General features: G+C 72.6%; 5 protein-coding genes across 5 annotated transcripts; 4 read left to right on the top strand and 1 right to left on the bottom strand.

The window, feature by feature from the left end:
* Positions 1-886: 886 nt before the first annotated feature.
* On the top strand, positions 887-2,315 carry LOC115340483 (translation initiation factor IF-2-like). Its single transcript, XM_030012147.1, has 3 exons — positions 887-928; positions 963-1,888; positions 1,996-2,315. The coding sequence occupies exons 2-3, from the start codon at positions 979-981 to the stop codon at positions 2,313-2,315; spliced, it is 1,230 nt and encodes a 409-aa protein (XP_029868007.1). The 5' UTR covers positions 887-928; positions 963-978.
* On the top strand, positions 1,790-6,033 carry GRINA (glutamate ionotropic receptor NMDA type subunit associated protein 1). The gene is given in 10 exon segments (XM_030011586.2): positions 1,790-1,888; positions 2,621-2,828; positions 2,830-2,880; positions 2,882-2,964; positions 3,470-3,526; positions 3,652-3,764; positions 3,858-4,058; positions 4,409-4,537; positions 4,658-4,801; positions 5,070-6,033. Coding segments are annotated over 9 exon segments (1,101 nt in total). The 5' UTR covers positions 1,790-1,888; positions 2,621-2,655; the 3' UTR covers positions 5,220-6,033.
* A 389-nt stretch (positions 6,034-6,422) lies between these two features.
* LOC121233246 (translation initiation factor IF-2-like) lies at positions 6,423-8,737 on the bottom strand. Its single transcript, XM_041123059.1, has 2 exons — positions 7,295-8,737; positions 6,423-7,180 (listed from the first exon to the last, which is right to left on the bottom strand). The coding sequence occupies exons 1-2, from the start codon at positions 8,108-8,110 to the stop codon at positions 6,545-6,547; spliced, it is 1,452 nt and encodes a 483-aa protein (XP_040978993.1). The 5' UTR covers positions 8,111-8,737; the 3' UTR covers positions 6,423-6,544.
* Positions 8,738-8,740: 3 nt separating this feature from the next.
* SPATC1 (spermatogenesis and centriole associated 1) lies at positions 8,741-11,279 on the top strand. Its single transcript, XM_030012148.2, has 5 exons — positions 8,741-9,257; positions 9,336-9,524; positions 9,855-10,208; positions 10,686-10,825; positions 10,956-11,279. Exons 1-5 carry the CDS (start codon positions 8,993-8,995, stop codon positions 11,277-11,279), a joined length of 1,272 nt encoding a protein of 423 aa, XP_029868008.1. The 5' UTR covers positions 8,741-8,992.
* A 1,457-nt stretch (positions 11,280-12,736) lies between these two features.
* LOC115340391 (sphingomyelin phosphodiesterase 5-like) lies at positions 12,737-18,523 on the top strand. The gene is made up of 8 exons (XM_030011952.1): positions 12,737-13,196; positions 15,487-16,469; positions 16,579-16,651; positions 16,789-16,929; positions 17,020-17,109; positions 17,228-17,291; positions 17,869-18,022; positions 18,101-18,523. Exons 1-8 carry the CDS (start codon positions 13,169-13,171, stop codon positions 18,194-18,196), a joined length of 1,629 nt encoding a protein of 542 aa, XP_029867812.1. The 5' UTR covers positions 12,737-13,168; the 3' UTR covers positions 18,197-18,523.
* The last annotated feature ends 449 nt before the right edge of the window (positions 18,524-18,972 follow it).

Below are 18,972 nucleotides of genomic sequence, written 5' to 3' on the forward strand. Positions count from 1 at the left end.
GCCCCTCCCTTCAGGCCCCGCCCCGGCGCGTCGGAGAAGTCGGGGCGAAGCGGAGCCAGCGCTGCCGCGCGGCCCCGCCCCCTCCCCGCAGGCCCCGCCTAATAAGGGCGGAGCGGAGCCAGCCCTCCCTCGGTCCCCCCCCCTTGCTTGAGGCCCCGCCCCTTCCCCGAGGCCCCGCCCAGACCGGAGCGGAGCGGAGCCAGCGCTGTCACACGGCCCGGCCCGGTGAGCGGGGGTACCGGGGGGGGGGTCCGGTACACCGGGGAGGGGGGTTTGCGGTGTGAGGTGGGGGCACGGAGGCCCCAGCGCCGCCCCCGAGCGCGGTTCCCGCCCCCGCCCCGCACCGCGCTGCCGCATTCCGCAGCAGACGGGGCCGGTGCGCGGCGGGGGGGGGGGGGGGGGGGCAGACGATACACAACCGGGCGGCCGGAGCGGAGCCCCGAGTGGGGCGAGCCGGGCCGCAGTGCGGGACCCCACTCCCGGGGGCACGGGGGGGGGGGCAAGGCCCCCCCCCCCCCGCCCTGCGGGGCAGCGCTCAGGGGATTAGGATTGCTGCTGCCGTAAATAGGCCGCGCTGGGGCATTACCGGGCGTCAGGGCAAAGCCGCTTACGGGGGCTCCCGGGAAAAACCGGTGGGGGGGGGGGCGCGGGCAGCAGGCACCCCCCTGCACCCCGTGCTGCATCGAGCTGCGTGCCCTGTGGTGTGCCCCCGCCTCGTGCAGCAGACACCCCCTGCTGCAAGACCCCCTGAACCCCCTGCACCCCGTGCTGCAGGACCCCCTGCAACCCCCTGAACCCCCTGCACCCTGTGCTGCAGGACCCCCTTGCACACCCTGCTGCAGGCACCCCCTGAACCCCCTGCACCAGGCACCCCCTGAACCCCCCCCACCCCCTGCTGCAGGCACCCCCTGCACTCCCTGACCCCCCTGTACCCCCTGACCCCCCTGCACCCCCTGCTGCAGGCACCCCCTGTACCCGATGCCCCCATGCAGGGTGCACCCCGTGCCACATGTGCCCTGTCTCCCCTGCCCCGTGCCACTTGCCCCCCCCCCGCTCTGTGCCCCCCCCCATGCTGCATGCACCCTATACACGGGCTGCACCCTGCGCCACGTGCCCCCCACGCACCGCGTGCCCCCCATGCTGCGCGCACCCTGTGCCCCCCATCTGGGGTGCACCCCATGCCGTACGCGCCCTGTGCCCCCCACCCCGTGCCAGTGCCGTCCACAGCCCGGGGTGCTCCGTCCACCCTCCATGCCCCCCATGGCGCTGCCCACGAGGGGGTCCCTGCCCTCCCCCAGGGCTGCCCGTGCTGGGGGGTCTGGGCTGTCGGCCCCTTGCCGGGCCGGGGGGCACGTGCCCACAGCCGCGGTGCCGCAGGGCCGAGCCCCCACCCCGTCCCTCCCCGAGGCCGGTGGCACCGGGCCGGGACGTCACGAGGGCAACCGGCTTCAGTTGCGCCACCGGCCAGGCGGGCTGTCACTTGGCCAGGCCCTGGCGCTAGCGCTGGTTGCAGGCGGCACCAGGCCCAGGGACGCCGGTGCTTCGCTGCGGCACCGGCTCCGGCACGTCCTGCCTGCCGCGGCGTGGGATTGCGCAGGGCTGGCCGGGGGCTCTGCCTGCCAGCTGCCAGCCCTGCGGGCAGCTGCCTGTCCCCGCTGCGTGCCAGGCCGCATTTATCATCACGACGGCGGCACCGGCGGCAGGCGATCACCGCGCAGGGCCGCAGCCGGAGCCGCCATTCCCACAGCCGCCTGGTTTTGTAATCCCAGGCTCCACGCAGAATCGGCGTCCGCCGGTGGCTGGGCCCGGCGATCCGGAGCGGGGGCGTCCCCGGTGCCTGCGGCAAACCCCCACCGCCGCGGCCCCACTCGCCAGCCGGCCGCCAGAGGTAGGGCCGTGGGTTGCAGTGTGGCACCGCTGCCGGTCCCGCTCCTTTGCCACCTGGTGAGGGGAGACCACGGTGCCGGGTCTGGTTGGACCCCGGTGCTCCGGCAGCGGGGATGGCAGCTGGTCCCGGGGCGGGCAGCGTCAGGCAGCGGGGCCGGCGACGCGGGTCAGCCGGGCAGCGCCGGGGCTCCCGTCACCGCTGCCGGCGGCCGCCGCGAGCCACCGGCCCCCCGCACCGGCCACCGCCATGGCCGAGGCCTCCCCGCAGGGCCCGGGCCGGGGCAGCCATGGGGCTGTCGCCGTGGCAACAGCCCTGCCGCCGGGCGGCCATCTTGTGCGGGCCTGGGGAGCGAGCGGGGTGGGACCGGGACCCCCCCCCCGCCGTGGGGCTGCGACGGGTCAGGGACCCCCCCCCCAGGCCTGCCTGAGTGTGGGGCAGAGGGGCTGTGGGGGGGGGGCTGATGGCTGTGGCAGAGTGATGGTCATGGGGGGTGATGGCAGCAGGTGAGGGTGATGGCAGTGGGGGGGCGGTGATGGCCACGGTGGGTGACAGCAGCAGGGGGTGATGGCAGCGGGGGGGGGGGGTGATGGCCATGGTAGGTGATGGCAGCGGGTGAGGGTGATGGCAGTTGGGGGGGGGGTGACGGCCACGGTGGGTGACAGCGGCAGGGGCTGGTGGCCATGGGGGGTGACGACCGCCGGGTCTGACCACCCCTCTCCCTCCTCCCCGCAGCGGAGAGACGCGGCAGCCAGGCGGGGGGGGGGAAGATGTCCCACGAGAAGAGCTTCCTGGTGACGGGCGAGGGCTTCCCGGGGCAGCAGCCGACGGTCCCCCCGGCCTACGCCCAGCCCCCCTACCCCGCCGCACCATACCCCCAGCCCCAGTTCGCCCCGGCACCCTACAACCAGCCGGGCTTCCCGCAGGGGCCGGGGCCGTACCCCCCCCCCGGGGCCGTACCCCCCTGCGGGGCCGTATCCCCCCGGACCGTACCCCCCCCCCGGGGCCGTACCCCCAGGGTCCCTACGCCCAGCCGCCCTATGCCCAGCCGCAACCCATGGTCCCTGGGGACCAAGATTGTAAGTAACGGGGCTCGAGGGGGGATGGGGGGGTCCGTTTTGGGGCGCGGGCGAGGAGGGGGTTGCCCCCCGCAGCGGGCGCTGATGACAGCCCTGGGAGATGTTGGGGGCGTCCAGTGGAGGGAGGGCCCCATTTCGGTAGCACTGACCCCATTTTGGCTGGGCAGAAGCAGGTCTGGCTGTGTGGCTGGCGCGGGTGGACGAGGGGGGGTCTGGCTGGTAGCGCAGCTCAGGGTGCCCGAGCGGGGCTGCGGGGACCCCCAGGGGAAGGGGTCCTGCCCCACGAGCCCCCACAGGCAAGCCTGGCCCTGGGGTGCCCCTGCCAGCCAGAGGAGGGTGCCGGCCGTGGCCCCGGGAGGGGGGGACATTACCTGGAGCTGTCAGCTCGGTGGGAATGCCGGCGTGAAGCCTGGCTTGGGGGGGGCACAGAGCTCTGCTCCCCCTGGCCCCTGACACCCCCCAGACCCCCTCAGCCCCATCTCTCCTCTTCCCTTGCCGCTGCCAGCTGGAGCCGGGCCCCACCGCTGGCCATGGAGACCGGGCATCATGGTCATCCGAGTCGGTGAGCGGCCGCCCCGGCGGGCAGGGGCAGGCAGGCCCTAGGACAGGGACTCGGCATGGCGTGGCGGTGCAGGCAGCCCCCCACTCCTGGCTCCCTTCACCCGTGCCCCCCTCCTCTCCCTGCAGCCCCCCTGCACAGCACCTACCACGAGGATGGGCCACCCTCCTACTATGACAACCAGGACTTCCCCACCGCGCACTGGGACGACAAGAGCATCCGGCAGGCCTTCATCCGGAAGGTGGGACTTGGTTGGGGGCACTTTGCCGGGGGGGGGGGGGGGGGGGCGGCAGGGGTTTTGGGCACCCCACTGTGACCTGTCCCCATCCCCCAGGTCTTCCTGGTGCTGACCCTGCAGCTGACCGTCACCTTCGCCTTCGTGGCCATCTTCACCTTTGTGAAAGGCGTGAAGGGCTTCGTGCAGCGCAATGTCTGGACGTACTACGTCTCCTACGCCGTCTTCTTCATCTCCCTCATCGTCCTCAGCTGCTGCGGGGATTTCCGTCGCAAGCACCCCTGGAACCTGGTAGCTCTGGTAAGTGCCGTGCCAGGGCAGCGGTGGGCTTGGCTGTGGCTTTGGCAGCCCTGCGCCCCATGGCCCTGGGGCTGCCCGAGGTCCCGCAGGCTGCCCAGGGGATGGCTGTGGGGACAGGGAGGGACGGGGGGCATGGCTGGGCGGGTTTGGGGGGTGCAGAGGGGGCGACCGCCTGGCCTGGCGAGAGCGGAGCCTGCTCGGGACTTGGCAAAGCCGAGAGCTTTATGTGAAGGGCATTGGGTGCCGCGGAGGTGCGGTGTCACCAGGCCCGGCTGGACCCGGTGGTGGGTGGCAAAGGCGAGGGGTGGGGCAGCCGAGCCGGTGTGATGTGGTGTCCGTCTGTTCCCCAGTCCATCCTGACCGTCAGCCTGTCCTACATGGTGGGGATGATCGCCAGCTTCTACAACACCGATGCCGTCATCATGGCCGTGGGCATCACCGTCGTCGTCTGCTTCAGCGTCGTCATCTTCTCCCTGCAGGTCAGTTCCCAGGATAGGTGGGCGGGCGGCTGGGCGACCCCCCCAGGCTCCCTGCTGGGGCTGGGGGCCTCCAAACCAGGCATAGAACCGGCTCCCTGCTCACTCTCCCCTGTCCCACAGACCAAGTACGACTTCACCTCCTGCCGGGGCGTGCTCATCATCTGCCTCGTCGTCCTCATCGTCTTCTCTATCCTCTGCATCTTCATCCGGAACCGCATCATGGACATCATCTATGCTTCCCTGGGGGCCCTGCTCTTCACCTGTGTAAGTGCTGGGGGGGCGCCCCGTCCTCCTCTGCCTCCTGCTGCTCCCCCCTCCCCGGGGGTGGGGGGCTGAGCCATCTGCCAGATCCCTGGGGGTTCAGGCTGTGGGTGGGGGGCACGGGACCCGGGCCCAGCTGGGGGGACAGGGGGGCAAGGGACCCGCTTGTGGGGCAGCTGCTTGGTTGTGGGGGGTGTGGGGTGCTGCTGGCCTCCCCCCCAACCCCTGCCAGGCTCCGTGTCCCCCCACCATGACATCCCCTCTCCCGCAGTTCCTGGCGGTGGACACGCAGATGATCCTGGGGAACAAGCAGCTGGCACTCAGCCCCGAGGAGTACGTCTTCGCCGCCCTCAACCTCTACACAGACATCATCAACATCTTCCTCTACATCCTGGCCATCATCGGCAGGGCCAAGGAGTAGCGGCCCCACCGCCACCGCCGTGGCCCCCCTGCCACCCCCCGGCGCGTGTTCCGGTTTGTGGTCCCCCCCCTCCGCCCCCGTAGCCGGTTTTGTTTGGTGTTCTCATCGCACCCCCTCGTCAGTTCTCCCGTTAAGAGTTTCTTTGACCCCAGCCACCTCCCCGGCTCCTGACGGGAGTGGCTGTGGGGGCTCGCAGAGCTGGGGAGGGGGCACGGGGTGACAGTTCTGTCCCCTTGCTGGGAGGCAAGGCGCTTGCCCATGCCTGCCTGCCTGCCTGCTGGGGTGTCACAGCCGCCTGCTGCCCCTTCTGTCCCCCCTAGAAAACCCCTGCCCAGGCCCTCCGCTTCTCCCCTCCCCGCTGTGAATATGGCTTTTCCCCCCACCTTGTGTTGAACGCGGACTGGAAGCACTTTCTCCCCCCATCCGTGGTGGAGCTCACCCCCTCCGTCCCGCTCCCCCTGCGCACGCGCTGCCCTTGCCGCCCCCCTCGGCCACACAGGCAAGGTCAGCGCCAGCGGCCCCCCTCCAGTTCCCCAGCCCCTCCTCGGGCTGCAGGCAGGGCTGCGGGCAGGGTCCCGCCACCCAAGCGGGTGGGGGGGTCCCCGAGCTGGGCATTGGTCACTGCAGAGCATCCCTGTGGGGACCTGGCCCCCTCCCAGGGCCTGAGCTGCTGTCCCTGCCCGTCCCTGCCCAGGCAGCGGGGGGGGGGGGGTCCTGGCCCTGGTCCCAGCCCCCTCCCCGTGTGGCCAAGGCTCTGTTCTTGCACCGTTCTGTGGCTCCAGCTCCCGCTGTTAATAAACCTCGGTCTAGTTCATCTCTGCCAGCTCCAGCTCTCCTTTCCCCGTCGATGCTGGCAGGGGCTGGCATGGCCGAGCCCGGGGCTGCCGGCCCCCTGCTGCAAGCAGGACCCCCCACTCCCCCGTCCTGCTCTCTGGGGGCTGCAGGGCCCCTCTGGGGACGGCGTTGTCCCCGGGCCTCTCCCTGCCCTCCCGCCCACTGCACCCCAGGCCCCCCAATAAAGACCAAATGTACTGAGCGCCCCGTCCTTGGAGGGGCAGGCAGGACTGCCTGCACCCTGCCTGGGGCTGCCCTCGACGCTCCCCCCCTCTCTCCCACTCCCCGCCTACAGTCCCTGGCTGCTCCTGGAGGCTGGCAGGCAATCCCTGCCCACACAGGCAGCAGCAGCCAGGGTGGAGAAGCACCCGCTGAAGGTGCTGCAGGCTTTAAGGGCTGGGGACCCATGTCACGCATCTCCCCGTCTCCCCGGGGCATTCCAGCCACGGCAGCGCACGGCACTTGGGGGTCAGTCACCGGCAGGGATTTATTCAGCACCAGGGAGCTTGGCTGTGTCCGCCGCGCCGCCTGCCCTCCTCGCCATCACGGCCCCCAGCTTTGCCGCCCCGGTAGGGCTGGGCCGCTGCCTGCGCCCCGGCTGTGCCACACTCCGCAGCCTCTGCCACCAGCCAGCTCTGGGCCCGAGGGTCACCCCCCGAGCAGCCGGGGGGGCTGTTGGCAGACCTGGCTCCCCGGCAGTGCCAGGCCTGCCGCTCCCTCTCGGCTCGTGCCGCGTCCTGCTGGGCCCTGAGCTCGAAGGACCTAGCGATGAACCGCACCATGTTCGTGGTGCCTGGGCAGGCGCTGGGGTCCCACTCCAGGGACCCCTCTCTGTCCGGGGTGGGGGGCCGCTGCCTGCCGTCCTCCTGCCGCTGCCTGCCGGGAGTACCGGGCTCCCTGCCCCGCTCCTGCCCCCGGCTCCAGCTCTCCGGCACCAGCATCTCCTCCTGCTCGCGGCGGCCGTGGTGGCTCTGGGTCGCGTCCCGCTGTCCCGCTCGCTCCCGGGAGCGCAGCTCCTTCCTGCTGCCGCCCCGGCTCCGTGGGCCCGGTGGGCAGCCTGGCACCGAGCCGCAGCCGTGTGCCGGCTCCCCGTCGCGGTAGCGCAGCATCCTGGCGGGGCCCTGCAGCTGGGAGAGAAGAGGCAGGGAGCTGGTGGCGCGGCAAGGGGCTCCTGCGCCGGAGGGCGAGGGTCGTGCCTGGCCACACAGGGGTCCGCACCGGGCCGGCACGCCGATGCCTACCTGCTGGGCACGGGGCTGCTGGGTGGGCTCTGGCTCCCGGCGGGGCTCCCTGCCCACCCTGGGCACGGAGCCGGCGGCTCCCCAGCAGTGCTCTGGCTCTGGGCTCAGCATGGCACAGGCGGTGCCGGTGCAGGAGCGCTGGCTGTCCCCGGGGACGCTCGCGGTGCCACGGGCAGGCCGGCCGGCTGGCGCGTCCCGCGGGGAGCCCCAGCACTTCTCTGGGCGCTGCTGGGGCTCTCTCCAAGCCGGTGCCCAGGTGCCGGGGTAGGACAGGGGGGGCTGGCCGGCGGAACCCCGGCCGCGTCCACGCTCGCCGCGGGGCTTGCGGGAGGTGTGGGAGACGGTGCCCGGGTCCCCGTCCCACGGGCAGGCGCTGTTCACCGTCTCTACCCGGGCGCAGCAGCCGTGGGCAGCGTGCCAGGCCGCGCCGCAGAAGGGGTGCCCGCGGGCCTGGCGGCACGGCTGCGCCGCACTCCCCTGGCCCCAGCGCACCTGGCCCTGGCTCTCCTGGGGCTGCCCATGGCACGGCATCACCGCGGTGTCCTGGTCTGCGTTGGCGGCTGGCGCCCAGCCCTGCTTCTGGAAGTGCTCCTTGGCCCGCTGGAAGTGGCGGTCGTGCCGGCGCAGCCTCTCCAGGGAGGAGGAAGAGGCGGCAGCGGTGCGGCACTGCTTCTCGGAGCCCTCAGCCGGCCCCGGCTCGGTCGCTGGCAGCTGCTGGCTCAGGAGCTCCTCCAGCAGCTGGGAGGCCAGGCCGCTGGTGACGAAGGAGCGGCGGTCGATGGCCGCCTCGGCGCTGAGCCGGCAGGATGCCAGCATGGCGCTGAGGGTCTCCTCCACAGGCCCCTCAGCGCCGGGGCAGCGCGGTGCTGGTGGACTGGCAGTGCTGGCGGACGAGATGGCCACGGAGAAGACGGTGCTGGTCAGGCTGTCCACGGAGCATGCCGGCGCGCCGGGCCCGCTGGGCCACGTGGGGTGGCAGGGGTACGGCAGGGCGCAGCCGTCCCGGGGGTCCCAGCAGCAGGAGGGGCTGGGCCAGGCCCCCCATAGCTGCCCCTCGTGCACCAGCGTGCCACTGGCCCGGCACCCGCCGCAGCACGGCCCCAGCTGCCCGGCGGGCTGGTGCTGGGGGGATCCTGCGACCACAGAAGAAGGGGGATGGAGGTGGAGCCCCCACCACGCATCCCCCGTGGCACACAGGGATCGCCCTGTGCCTGGCGGCACTGCCGCAACAGCTCAGGAGCACGGCGAGACCGGCCATCGTCTCTGAGCGTGGCTGGGACGTGGCACGCAGACCACCCGCACCATGGCCAAAATCCCGCAGGAAAGGGGGTGCAGCCCTCCTGCCCTGCCCACCCGCTGCCCTGCCCTCACCCGCGGCTCCCCCCACGCCTCTCCGCCGTAGGGTGCCCGCCGTACCGTCCTCGTGGCGGTCGAATGGGTGCCTGCCGGGACAGAGCACCATGGTGCCGGGGGGGCCTAGTCCTGCAGCTGTATGGCGGGGGGGGGGCTGGGAGGGGACCGTCCCTCTGTGACATCCCCTCGGAACCGGCCCTCCCCGGCACCCGCCGTTGACGCCCTGGCCGCTCCCGGTGTCCTGTGGTGAGCCAGGGCCCTTCCCATGCCCCTGGCCCTGGCGCTGCCACCCAGCACGGGGCACGGGGCGGCGTGAGCGGCACTGTCCGGTGCCGGGGGGCTGCCATGGAGCCGGTGCGCCGTGGCCACCCCCAACGCGCGGGGCTCTCGGTCTTCACCTGCTACGACCAGCTGCGGCGCGAGATCCAGGCGCTGCTGGCGGAGAACGAGGAGCTGACGCGGGCGGTGGGGCGGCTCAAGGAGCAGCGGCACCTGCGGCACCTCCTGCACGGCCAGCCCGGCACGGCACCCGGCACGGCACCCAGCTCGGCGCCCCCCCTCGCCGCCGTGCCCCGCTCTGGCAGAGGAGGCTTCGCCTTCCCCAGCCCAGGTAGGGGTACGGGTGGTCCCGCGGTGGTCCCGGGCCAGTGGGTGCCACGGCTGCAAACACCCCCACCTCCTCCTGCAGCCAACGCCCCGGACTGGGAGCTGGCACCCCTGGAGCAGAGCCTGATCTTCCAGATCCCCCCCTGGGAACCCCTCTGGGACCAGCAACCCCAGGATGGCACACTGCCCACACCGCTGCCCATGCCGAGCGGCACCGACGTTGGCACTGACATCAGCACTGGGATGCTTTCACCTGCCACCGGGAGCAGAAGTATTGGGGGGGGGGGGGGGGGGGGTCCTGGGGGTAGTGTGACCCCAAAGCTCCTGGGAGGAGGGGTGGTGGGCTGAATCCCATCCCATCCCAATCCCCATCCCATCCATGTCTCCATCCCCATCCCAATCCCCATTCCATCCCATCTTCATCCCCATCCCCATCCTCATCTCATCCCCATCCCATCCCAGTCCCTCTGCTGTTGCCTCGTACCTCCCTGTGAGCATTTCTGGGGCTAAGACTAGCGTGGGTAGGGGGTGCGGGGTGGGGGGCACAGTGCAGGGCCCCCTGGGGCTGCGGGGACTGAGACCGCTGTCCTTGTCCTGGCAGCCCTCCCAGTGACCGTGCTGGGCAGCCCCAGCCCCAACAGCCACCGCCTCTCCTGCCCCCTCAACCGCTTCGGCTCTGCCAGCCACCCCCCCGGCCACCGGCCGCCCCCCGAACCGCCACGGGACCCCCCGGCACCGGAGCCGAGTGGCCCCAGCCTGCGGCTGTCGGACCTGCAGGGATCGGGGGCCAGGGCCCCCCCGTCCCCGCTCCCGCCACCCCCATCCCCGGAGGAGCAGCAGCCGCTGGACCTGCGGCTGCCGGACACCTGGCGCAAGGTGACCTGGTGGAAGGCGGCCCGCGATGCCGACCGGCTCGCCTCCAGCCGGGATCCGCCGCAGAGTTCCAGCCCGCGAGGTGAGGACCGGGGCACGGCACTGGCACTGGCTCCGTGGCCGAGGAGGATGGCGAGGTCCCGGGAGAGCGGTTCTGGCCGCCCTGTGCCAGGGGGACATGCAGGAAAGCCGGGGAGCAACAGCTCCCGGCGATGCCGTGGCACCGTTAGCCTCTGCGCGGGCAAAACCGGCATGCCGGCTTTTCTGCCCTGCAAAGTTGGCACATGGCAGCCCTGCGTGGGCAGAGCTGGCACGTGGGTTTTCCATCCTGCAAAGATGGCACAGGGGTTTTTCTGCCCTGCAAAACCGGCACGCTGGCCTTTGCAACCCCCGTGCAGGGACCCCTGGCATTGGGAATCAGCAGCGAGGCCTGGCCTGGTCCCCCGGGGTGGTGGGGGGCACAGGGAGAGGTCGGGGGGGGCATGGGGAGAGGTCACCGGGACGGCAGCGCGGGGTCCATCCCGGGGCAGGGGTAAGCACCCGTCAGCGGCTCCCGCAGATGGCCGGCAGCCGGCGTGGGAGCAGCTGGTGGGCGAGATCGCCTTCCAGCTGGACCGCCGCATCCTCGCCAGCGTCTTCCCCGACCGTACCCGCTTCTACGGCTTCACCGTCGCCAACATCCCCGAGAAGATCATGGCGGTAGGCTGGTGCGGCCGAACCGGGGAGCCGGGCACAATGCCTGCGGCCGCAGCCCAGCGTGCCCTGGTCCCCTTCCGCTCAGGCACCCATGGGTGCCGGCGGGCTGACCCTGCCCCATCTCTCCCTGCAGACCGCCCTCGGCACCGCGCCGGGGGGCTTTGACGAGCAGTGCTGCACCGCCGCGGCCCGGCGCTACGTCAGCCTGATGGGACGTCTGCGGGCACTGGGCTACAGCCCCACGGTGCACCCGGCCTTCGCCGAGTCCCTTGTCAACACCTACGGCATCCTGCCGGAGCCGGCCGGCCCCGACGCCTGCACCCGCCACAGCCTGGCCTTCCTGCGCCATGTGGTGACCGAGACGGTGCCGCCGGCGGCGCAGCCGGACGCGTTGGTGCTGCTCGAGTGCCTGCAGGAGCTGGCACAGGAGGACGGGCAGCCCCTCTTCCTCTGGTGAGCGGCTGGGCCGGCTCCTGCACCGGCACCGGCACCGGCACTGGCCCCCGCACCGGCCGTGCCGCTGTCAGTCGGAGCCCCGCAGTGTGCAATAAACCTGCTCCTGTGCCCTCACCCTCATCTGGGAACTCCGGCAGGCACCGCGGGCACCACAAGTGCCACCGTCACTGCTGCTGCTCCTGCTCAGGGACACCCCCATGACGGGCAGCAATGCTGGGGTGCAGGCAGCAGTGCCAGGATGCGGGCAGCAACACTGGGGTGCAGGCAGCAATGCAGCAGGGCTGCAAACAGCAAGTGCAGGCAGCCGTGCCGGGGTGGAGGAGGTCACACTGCGGTCAAGGCTGCGGTCCTTTTCCTTTTGGTTGTGGGCAGGGGAAGCCGGTCGGATGCGGAAGCAAGAGTCGGGAATCAGCACCTGGGACGTCTGTGGTGCCGTGGCGGTGGGATCCCCGAGGAGGGGGGGGGCCGCCCCATGGTGCGGCCGGGTCAGGGCCTCAGCGGGGGTCTCACCATGGCCGGCTGGGACCCTCGTGCCGGGGTGTGCCGGGGTGCCAGCGGAGTGCCCGGGCAAGGGTACTGGGGGTGTGGAGGGAAGAAACCCCCTTCCTGCCTGCGGCCATGGGGCAGTTGGGTGCCGGCGACGGGAAGGGGAAGTGGCGGCAGGAAACGGAGCGGGGGGGCCAACCGGCCGCAGAGGAAAACCACCTGCCGTGCCGTGCTGGGCCACGCTGTGACGGCAGAGCTGGTGCTCCTCGGGTGAGGGCAAGCGGCAGCACCCGGGTAGGTGGTGGGGGGGGGGGGGGGTGTGGACCCCCATGCCGGGTTCTGTGCAAGGCGAGGGGACGGGCGGGGGGGGGGGTCAGTCCCACGGGTGCAGGCCAGCTGGGGCACATCCTTCATGCCGTGGCCGCTCCTGCCCCACCATATACAGCCCTGTGCAGCCGCCACCGCCACCACGATGGAGCTGGGGCCGGGGTGTTTGCCTTCCTTGGGGTGGGCGATGCCAGGGATGGTGCTGGGGGAAAGAGTGGGGGGAATACCCTGCCGCCCCCCCCCACCCTGCACCGGCACAGCCAGAAGGCGACGGCAGCGGCTGGGAGGGCGGCGTGGGTGAAGGCTCTCCAAGCAGAAGGTGAGGTGGTCCTACGTGGGGGGGGGCTCTGGGGTCTGGGGGCCCCGGGCACCATCATCCCCGCTGGGGTCTGCCCCCCGCCCTGTCATGCCGTGATCTGGCAGCGCCGTGGCGGGTTCAGGCAGGGTACCTCGGCCCCGAGGCACTGGCGGAGGCGGCTGTGACCCCTCCCGGACCCTTCCTGACTCGACCTTCCCCTCCTCATCCTTGCCGCCGCGGCATGCCCACGGGCTGCGCCGGCAGGATGCGTGGCAGACAAGGGGTTACAGCCCTGGGAGAACCAGTTGTGGGTGTTCACCGGGCCGGCAAGGTGCAGTGCCAGCAGCTCGGTGGCCTCCGGCTCCCCTGCCCGCCGCCGCTGCCTGACCCCTGCCCGCACGCTCCCCAGCCCGCGGCGCTCCGGCACGTGGCTGGTGGCACGACCTGGCGCGGAGGTGGGAGACGGGGGCTGCCGGGGTCGGTCGGTGGCAGCGGGCGGCGTTTGCCACGCACCTGCAACAGGAATGCAGCCAGCCGGCCGGCCCGGGGTGGATGGCAGCCGGGCACGGCCGGGGCCGTGGGTAATTAAAGCCCGGTCCGGCCCGGCGGTGAGCGGATGTTTGTGACCTGTTGAGCTCCCGGTGCTGGCAGCGGCAGCGCACCGAGCCCCGCGGCGTGCCGAGCAAGCGGTGGCCCCGAGCGGACGGTGGCCTTGAGCTGACGGCGGTGGCAGCAGTGCCGGCCCCTCCGGAGAGGCGGAGGCGTTGGTGCCATCGGCGATGGCCCCCAGCGCCATGGGGCGCGGAGGTGAGCCGGGGGTGCTTGGGGGACGCGGGACGCGGCACGGCCCCGGGGAGCAGCACCGGCGGCGGTGGCGGCGGGACGGCACGGGCAGGGAACCGGCACGGGCAGGAAGCCAGCGCGGGCAGGGAGCCAGCACGGGCGGCTCGGGGACTGCCTGGCCCTCGGGGAAAGGAGCAGCCCCGCCAGCACCGGGGCACGGTACCGCTCGCCCCCCGGGCCACCGAAGACCGCCACCGAAGTCAGGGCCTGGACGGAGCTGCCGGGCAGCGCGGCGCAGGCGGCACCCGGCAGCAGGGAGGGCTCGGCCGCCGCACCCTCCGGAGCCGGCTGCTGGGCAAACACGGCCCTCGGTGCCCTGTGTGATAGGGCAAAGCCGCCAGCGCTGTGGGGCAATGCCCGTGGCTGCTGCCTGCACCGCAGGGCAACGTCCGCTGCCGCCGCCTGCGCCGTGGGGCAATGTCCGCCGCTCCTGCCGGCACCGCGGGGACAATGCTGCTGCCTGCTGCCAGCGCCGCGGGCGCGATGCCCACGTCACCCTGCGAGAACAATGCCCGCTGCCCGCACCGCGGGGCAGTGCCTGCTGCCCCTGCTACCAGGGCAGAGCCCGCCGGCCCCGCCAGCGCCGCGGGGTCGATGCACGCGGTGGCTGCTGGCACCGACCCCTCCACGGGCAGCGCCGCATCGGATGAGGGCCGAGGCGGGTGCAGGGACCCCCGGCACGGCTCCGGTGCTGCCGCGCAGGTGGTGCCACTCCCAGCCGGGCCCCACGCACTCACAGTCCCGTGACGGCAAATTACCTTCCTGTGGGAGTCAGGGATGCCCGCACGGCCGGGAAGTGCCGGGACCTGGGTTGAGTCACCCCGTGCCGCACATGCCGCCCAGGCCACCCACGGCACTGTGGGGCAGAGGGCTGTGCCGGGCTCCGGCTGCGGAGCAGAGCCGGGCGCTAAGCCGGGGCCGGCGCGGTGGGCACCGTGCCCCACAGCCGTGTCCCACAGCGGGGGGATGCCCGGGGTCCTGCCCAGGGGACCCCCATGGCAGGAGAGGGCACGGAGCCGAGGCCCCGCTTGCCAGGCTGGGGACACCACCGGCCAGCGCAGCCCCAAGCAGCTCCCTGTGCCACGGCCGGCACCTGGGGACGGGACAGAGCCGGAGCCGCCACAGCCGAGAGCTCCTGTCCGGTGGGTGAGCACGGGGCAGCTCCATGGCCAGGGGGGGCTCGGGCCCCCAGCCAAGGGCACCCCAAGGCCCCACCATGGCCAGTGACCCCAGCGTTCCCAGTGACCCCAGCATCCTCAGTGTCCCCAGCATTCCCAGTGATCCCAGTGTCCCCAGCATCCTCAGCATTCCCAGTGTCCCCAGTGACCCCAGCATCCCCAGTGTCCCCAGCGTTCCCAGTGTCCCCAGTGACCCCAGCATCCCCAGTGACCCCAACATCCCCAGTGACCCCAGCATCCCCAGTTCCCGGCACCATCCCATGCTGGGATTGGGCACGGGAAGGCAGGATGGCCGGGCTGTCTGATGGCACGGGGCTGCAGAGTCAGGCAGGAGTCAGGCAGGAGTCACCGGGCCCCGGGTGAAGGGGCAGGAGGAGGCGGGCAGGCGGCGTGAGGTGTCGGCCGAGGAGCCGGTTCCTGCCCCGTGGCGCGGCTGCAGGGCACGGAGGTGCCGGGGAACCCGTCGGGCCAGGCAGGCCAGTCCCGGCCTGACCGGGGCTCGCCTCGCCGTGGCTCAGTCTCGTGCCGTGCCGGCAGCCGGCAGGGCTCCCGGGGACGGCGGCGCGGGGGACGGCAGCCCCTGACCCCCACCCCGAGCCTGGCGGGCCGGTGAGCGGGCGGCTGCGGGGCGGTCCCGGGGATGAGCGGCCGTGGGGCTACGGCGGGGGACGGGAGCCGGTGCGGGTGGCGAGGGCGGCTGGTGCCGGGGCCACCGGGCAGGACCGGACTCAGCGCAGGGTCCCGGCTCCAGGGTTCCCCCCCCCAGCTGTGCTTGCCTGAGGAGGCTTTGGGGGTCCCAGGGACCCCGCAGGGACATGGCGGGGGCCAGCAGCCCCACTTCAGCCCTGCCACCCCCCCCACACACGCACTCTGCAGGTGCTTTCGCTCCGCTCCCGGCAGAGCCCTGGGATGCGTGGGACGATCCCCGGGGATGCGTGGGACGGTCCTGGCCGCGGGAAGTTCCCACGGTGGCGGCTCGGCCGCGGTGGCCGGGATGGGATTGGGGGGGGGGGTGTCCCGCTCCCGGCTGCGCTGTCCCCACCACCCCTGACTGACCCGGGGTCTCTCTCCCACAGGTCGTGCCGGCAGCACCGAAGCTCCCAGGCAGGAGCAGGGGGACGTCTCGCTCCCCCTCAGCCCCCTGCCCTGCCCCCCGCCATCCCAGCCCCCCCCAGCCATGCTGCTGAGGGAGTCCCCCTTCCCCAGCCGGGCGCTGGTGGCCCTGGACGGCCTGGCCTCAGGGCTGCTGGCCCCCAGCTTCTGGGTCGTCAACCGCCTCCTCGACCTCCAGCAGACGACGGCCGAGCGGAGTCGGCAGCGGCAGAGCCGGTGCGGGTCGTGCCGCGGCTGCACCGGTCAAGCGCTGGCCGGGCTGGCGTACAGCACGCTGCTGCTGCTCTCGCTGCCCCTGGCCGCGCTGGGGCTGCTGCTGTGGCTGCCGGTGCAGGCGGCACGGCGGCCCTTCGCCTACCAGTACACGGCGGGTACGGCGCCGGCGGAGCCGTGGGACCTACGGCAGCGCCGGTCCTTCACCTTCATCAGCGCCAACGTCTGCCTGCTGCCCAGCGGCCTGGCCAAGTTCAGCAACCTGGGGCAGACGCCGCAGCGTGCCACCTACATCGCCCGCCACCTCGCCCTGGCACCACCGGACCCCCCCAGCGCCCGGGCCAGCCTCGTTGAGCCACGTCACGGCGAGACCAACACCTACGGCGGAACCCTCAACACCCCGTGGCAGCCCCCCGGCAGCGTGCCGGCGGAGGCGGCCGAGCCCGTGCCGGCGGTGTTGTCTGAGCGTTTCCCGGCGGACGCCGACTTCATCTGCCTGCAGGAGGTCTTCGAGGCGGGCGCTGCCGCCTGCCTGCGCCGGTGGCTGGGTGGCACCTTCCCGCACATCATCTCCGAGGTGGGTGCCCGCGGGCTGTGGGGCGGCCAGCTGAAGCTGCTCAACAGCGGGCTCTTCCTGGCCAGCCGCTACCCTCTGCTAGCCGTGCGGTACCACGGCTTCCCCAACGGCGCCCGCGAGGATGCCCTGGCTGCCAAGGGGCTGCTTGCCGTCCAGGTGAGCTGGGGACCCCCCCCCCCCTTCCTTTCCCCCAGCCGCGTGGCAGCAGGCAGGGCGCTGCCTGCTCCCGCTGGATTTCCCCGCTGAGGGTCCCGCGTCCCCCCAGGTGCTGCTGGGCTCGGCGCAGGGGCAGAGGATCGTGGGCTACGTCGGCTGCACCCACCTGCAGGCACCCGCAGGTGAGGAGGGAGACGGGGGGTGGGGGGGGGGCCGCGCTTCAACCCACCGCTGCCGAAGCGGGGTGCCGGCACTGCCGGTGCCGCGCGGTGACGCCGTGTGCGTGTGTGTCCCCCCCCACCGCCACCACCCCTCGCAGGCGATGCCGCCATCCGGGATGCGCAGCTGACGCTGGGGCTGCGCTGGCTGCAGCAGTTCCGGGAGGCACAGGAGCAGCGCGGGGACGTGGTGGCTTTCGACGTCCTCTGCGGGGACCTCAACTTCGACAACTGCTCCCGAGGTGGGGACGGGGCTGGACGGGGCTGGCCGTGGCGGGGCAGGCGGTTTTTGGTGGGGAGTGATGGCGGAGACCTGTCCCCCCTCCCCGCAGGTGACGAGCTCAACCAGAGGCACCGGCTCTTCGAGGTGTACCAGGACCCCTGCCGCCGGGGGCCCGGGCAGGACGCACCCTGGGCCATAGGTGGGACCTGCCCTCCCCAACCTTTGCCCCCCTCTCCGGGGCACCCTCGTCCCCAGCCCCGAGTCGGGGGGACGCGGCGGGGGTCCCACTCACAGCCCATCCCCGTCCCCGTCCGCAGGCACCCTGCTCAACTACCTGAAGATCTATGAGGAGCCCGTGTCCACCCCGGAGAAGCTGAAGAGGTGACAGGGGTGGGGATATGGTGGGGGGGACAGGGGGGGACAGGCCTGGGGTCCCGCGGGAAAGGCCACCGGGTGGGGAGGGGGGATAATCCAGCCAAGCCACCCTGCCTGGAGAGGGGGGTGATGCCGCCGACGGGGGTCCCTCCATCCCCGTGCCACTACATCCCCGTGCCACCACATCCCCATGCCACCGTGGCCTTGCGCCGCTGTGTCCCCATGCCACCATGTCTTTGTGCCACCGCATCCCCATGCCACCATGTCCTCGTGCCACTGCTTCCCCGTGCTACCATGCCCTTGTGGCACCATGTCCCCATGCCACCGTGTCCCTGTGCCAATGCATCCCCATGCCACCATGTCCCCGTGCCACCATGTCCCCGTGCCACCATGCCCCCATTCCACCCTGTTCCCATTCCACCGTGTCCTCGTGCCACCATGCCCCCATTCCACCATGTCCCAATGCCACCATGTTCCTGTGCCACCGCATCCCCATGCCACCATGTCCCCATGCCACCGCGTCCCCATGCCACCGCGTCCCCATGCCACCACATCCCCGTGCCACCGCATCCCCGCTCCGCAGGACCCTCTCGCAGCCGGCGGGGCAGCAGCAGTACCTGGCGGGCCCAATCCTCTCCAGCGGGCAACCCGACCCGGCAGCCCCCGGCCCCTGGCAGGGCCGGCGCGTGGATTACGTCCTCTACCGCCAGCACCACGGGGCCCTGCCGCTGCAGACGGTGAGTGCCAGCGCGGCAGGGCGGGGGGTGCCCGTGCCCCCCCGTCCTCCCCACGCTGACGGCCCCTCTCCCCGGCAGGAGGTGGCGGGGGTCTCCTTCATCACCCAGCTAGCCACCCGCTCCGACCACCTGCCCGTGGCCCTGCGGCTCGACGTGACCCCCGCGTCCCCCTGAGCCGCCGGCGCGATTGCTGCGGCCACCCACCCGGCGCATCCCCCCCCGGGCACTGGAGCCGGCACCAGGCACACCTCAGGGGGGTTCCGGGCCCACCGGCACACAAGTGGGGTGCTGGAACCCCACGGGGACGGCTCCTGGACCCCATGCGAGTCAGTTGCGCCGCCGTGTGCCGGCGTCCCATCGGACGCGGTGGGGCTGCCGCGGTGTGTGGCTGTGCCCACCATCACAGCCCCTCCGTGCCGTGGCGGGCAGGGCAGCGGTCTGGCAGTGCTGGCGCCAGCCGCGGTTTTAACAACCCAAGGGAAATAAAAGCCTGGAGCTGCACCGGCATCGGCCCCACGGTGTGTGGGGGGCTGCCCCCCCCAATTGCCAGGGCAGGGACTGGGGTAGGGGGGAGCGATGGTGCAGCCGGATCCCCCGAGCGGGGCGGGGGGGTCCCCACTGCAGGGGGGGAGGGCAGAGGAGCCAGCCCAGGCACGTAGGGCAGAGCTCCCATGGGCTCAGTGGGGCTGGGGGGGGGCAGGAGGGTCTTGGGGCGCAGCTGGCCGGTGCCCCCCTCTGCGGGCTGCCCTCAGCCTGGGGCTCAGCAGGGCCCTTTGGCAGCGAGAGGGGGGGTGCCCCCCTCAGCTTAGAGCCCCCCTACACCCGGGGGGCTGCCCCATGGCCACCCCCTGGACCCACTCACCGTCACACCGCCCGCTCCCCCCCCGTGGTTCACCCCTGTGGGACCCCCCCCCTCTCATGGGGTGGGTGAGGATGGCGACACATCCTGC

The sequence above is a fragment of the Aquila chrysaetos genome, chromosome 4 (assembly GCF_900496995.4).
Source record: "Aquila chrysaetos chrysaetos chromosome 4, bAquChr1.4, whole genome shotgun sequence".
NCBI classification, from domain to species: domain Eukaryota; kingdom Metazoa; phylum Chordata; class Aves; order Accipitriformes; family Accipitridae; genus Aquila; species Aquila chrysaetos.

Bases quoted from the DNA above. Each gene is read 5' to 3' on its own strand.
- LOC115340483 (XM_030012147.1), top strand. From the start codon at position 979: ATGCCCCCATGCAGGGTGCACCCCGTGCCACATGTGCCCTGTCTCCCC. The intron at 1,889-1,995 runs GTAGGGCCGTGG...GTGCTCCGGCAG, and splicing joins TCGCCAGCCGGCCGCCAGAG to CGGGGATGGCAGCTGGTCCC.
- LOC121233246 (XM_041123059.1), bottom strand. From the start codon at position 8,110: ATGCTGGCATCCTGCCGGCTCAGCGCCGAGGCGGCCATCGACCGCCGC. The intron at 7,181-7,294 runs GTAGGCATCGGC...CTTCTCTCCCAG, and splicing joins AGCAGCCCCGTGCCCAGCAG to CTGCAGGGCCCCGCCAGGAT.
- SPATC1 (XM_030012148.2), top strand. From the start codon at position 8,993: ATGGAGCCGGTGCGCCGTGGCCACCCCCAACGCGCGGGGCTCTCGGTC. The intron at 9,258-9,335 runs GTAGGGGTACGG...CTCCTCCTGCAG, and splicing joins CTTCGCCTTCCCCAGCCCAG to CCAACGCCCCGGACTGGGAG. The intron at 10,209-10,685 runs GTGAGGACCGGG...CGGCTCCCGCAG, and splicing joins GCAGAGTTCCAGCCCGCGAG to ATGGCCGGCAGCCGGCGTGG.
- LOC115340391 (XM_030011952.1), top strand. From the start codon at position 13,169: ATGGCCCCCAGCGCCATGGGGCGCGGAG. The intron at 16,470-16,578 runs GTGAGCTGGGGA...GCGTCCCCCCAG, and splicing joins AGGGGCTGCTTGCCGTCCAG to GTGCTGCTGGGCTCGGCGCA. The intron at 16,652-16,788 runs GTGAGGAGGGAG...CACCCCTCGCAG, and splicing joins CCACCTGCAGGCACCCGCAG to GCGATGCCGCCATCCGGGAT.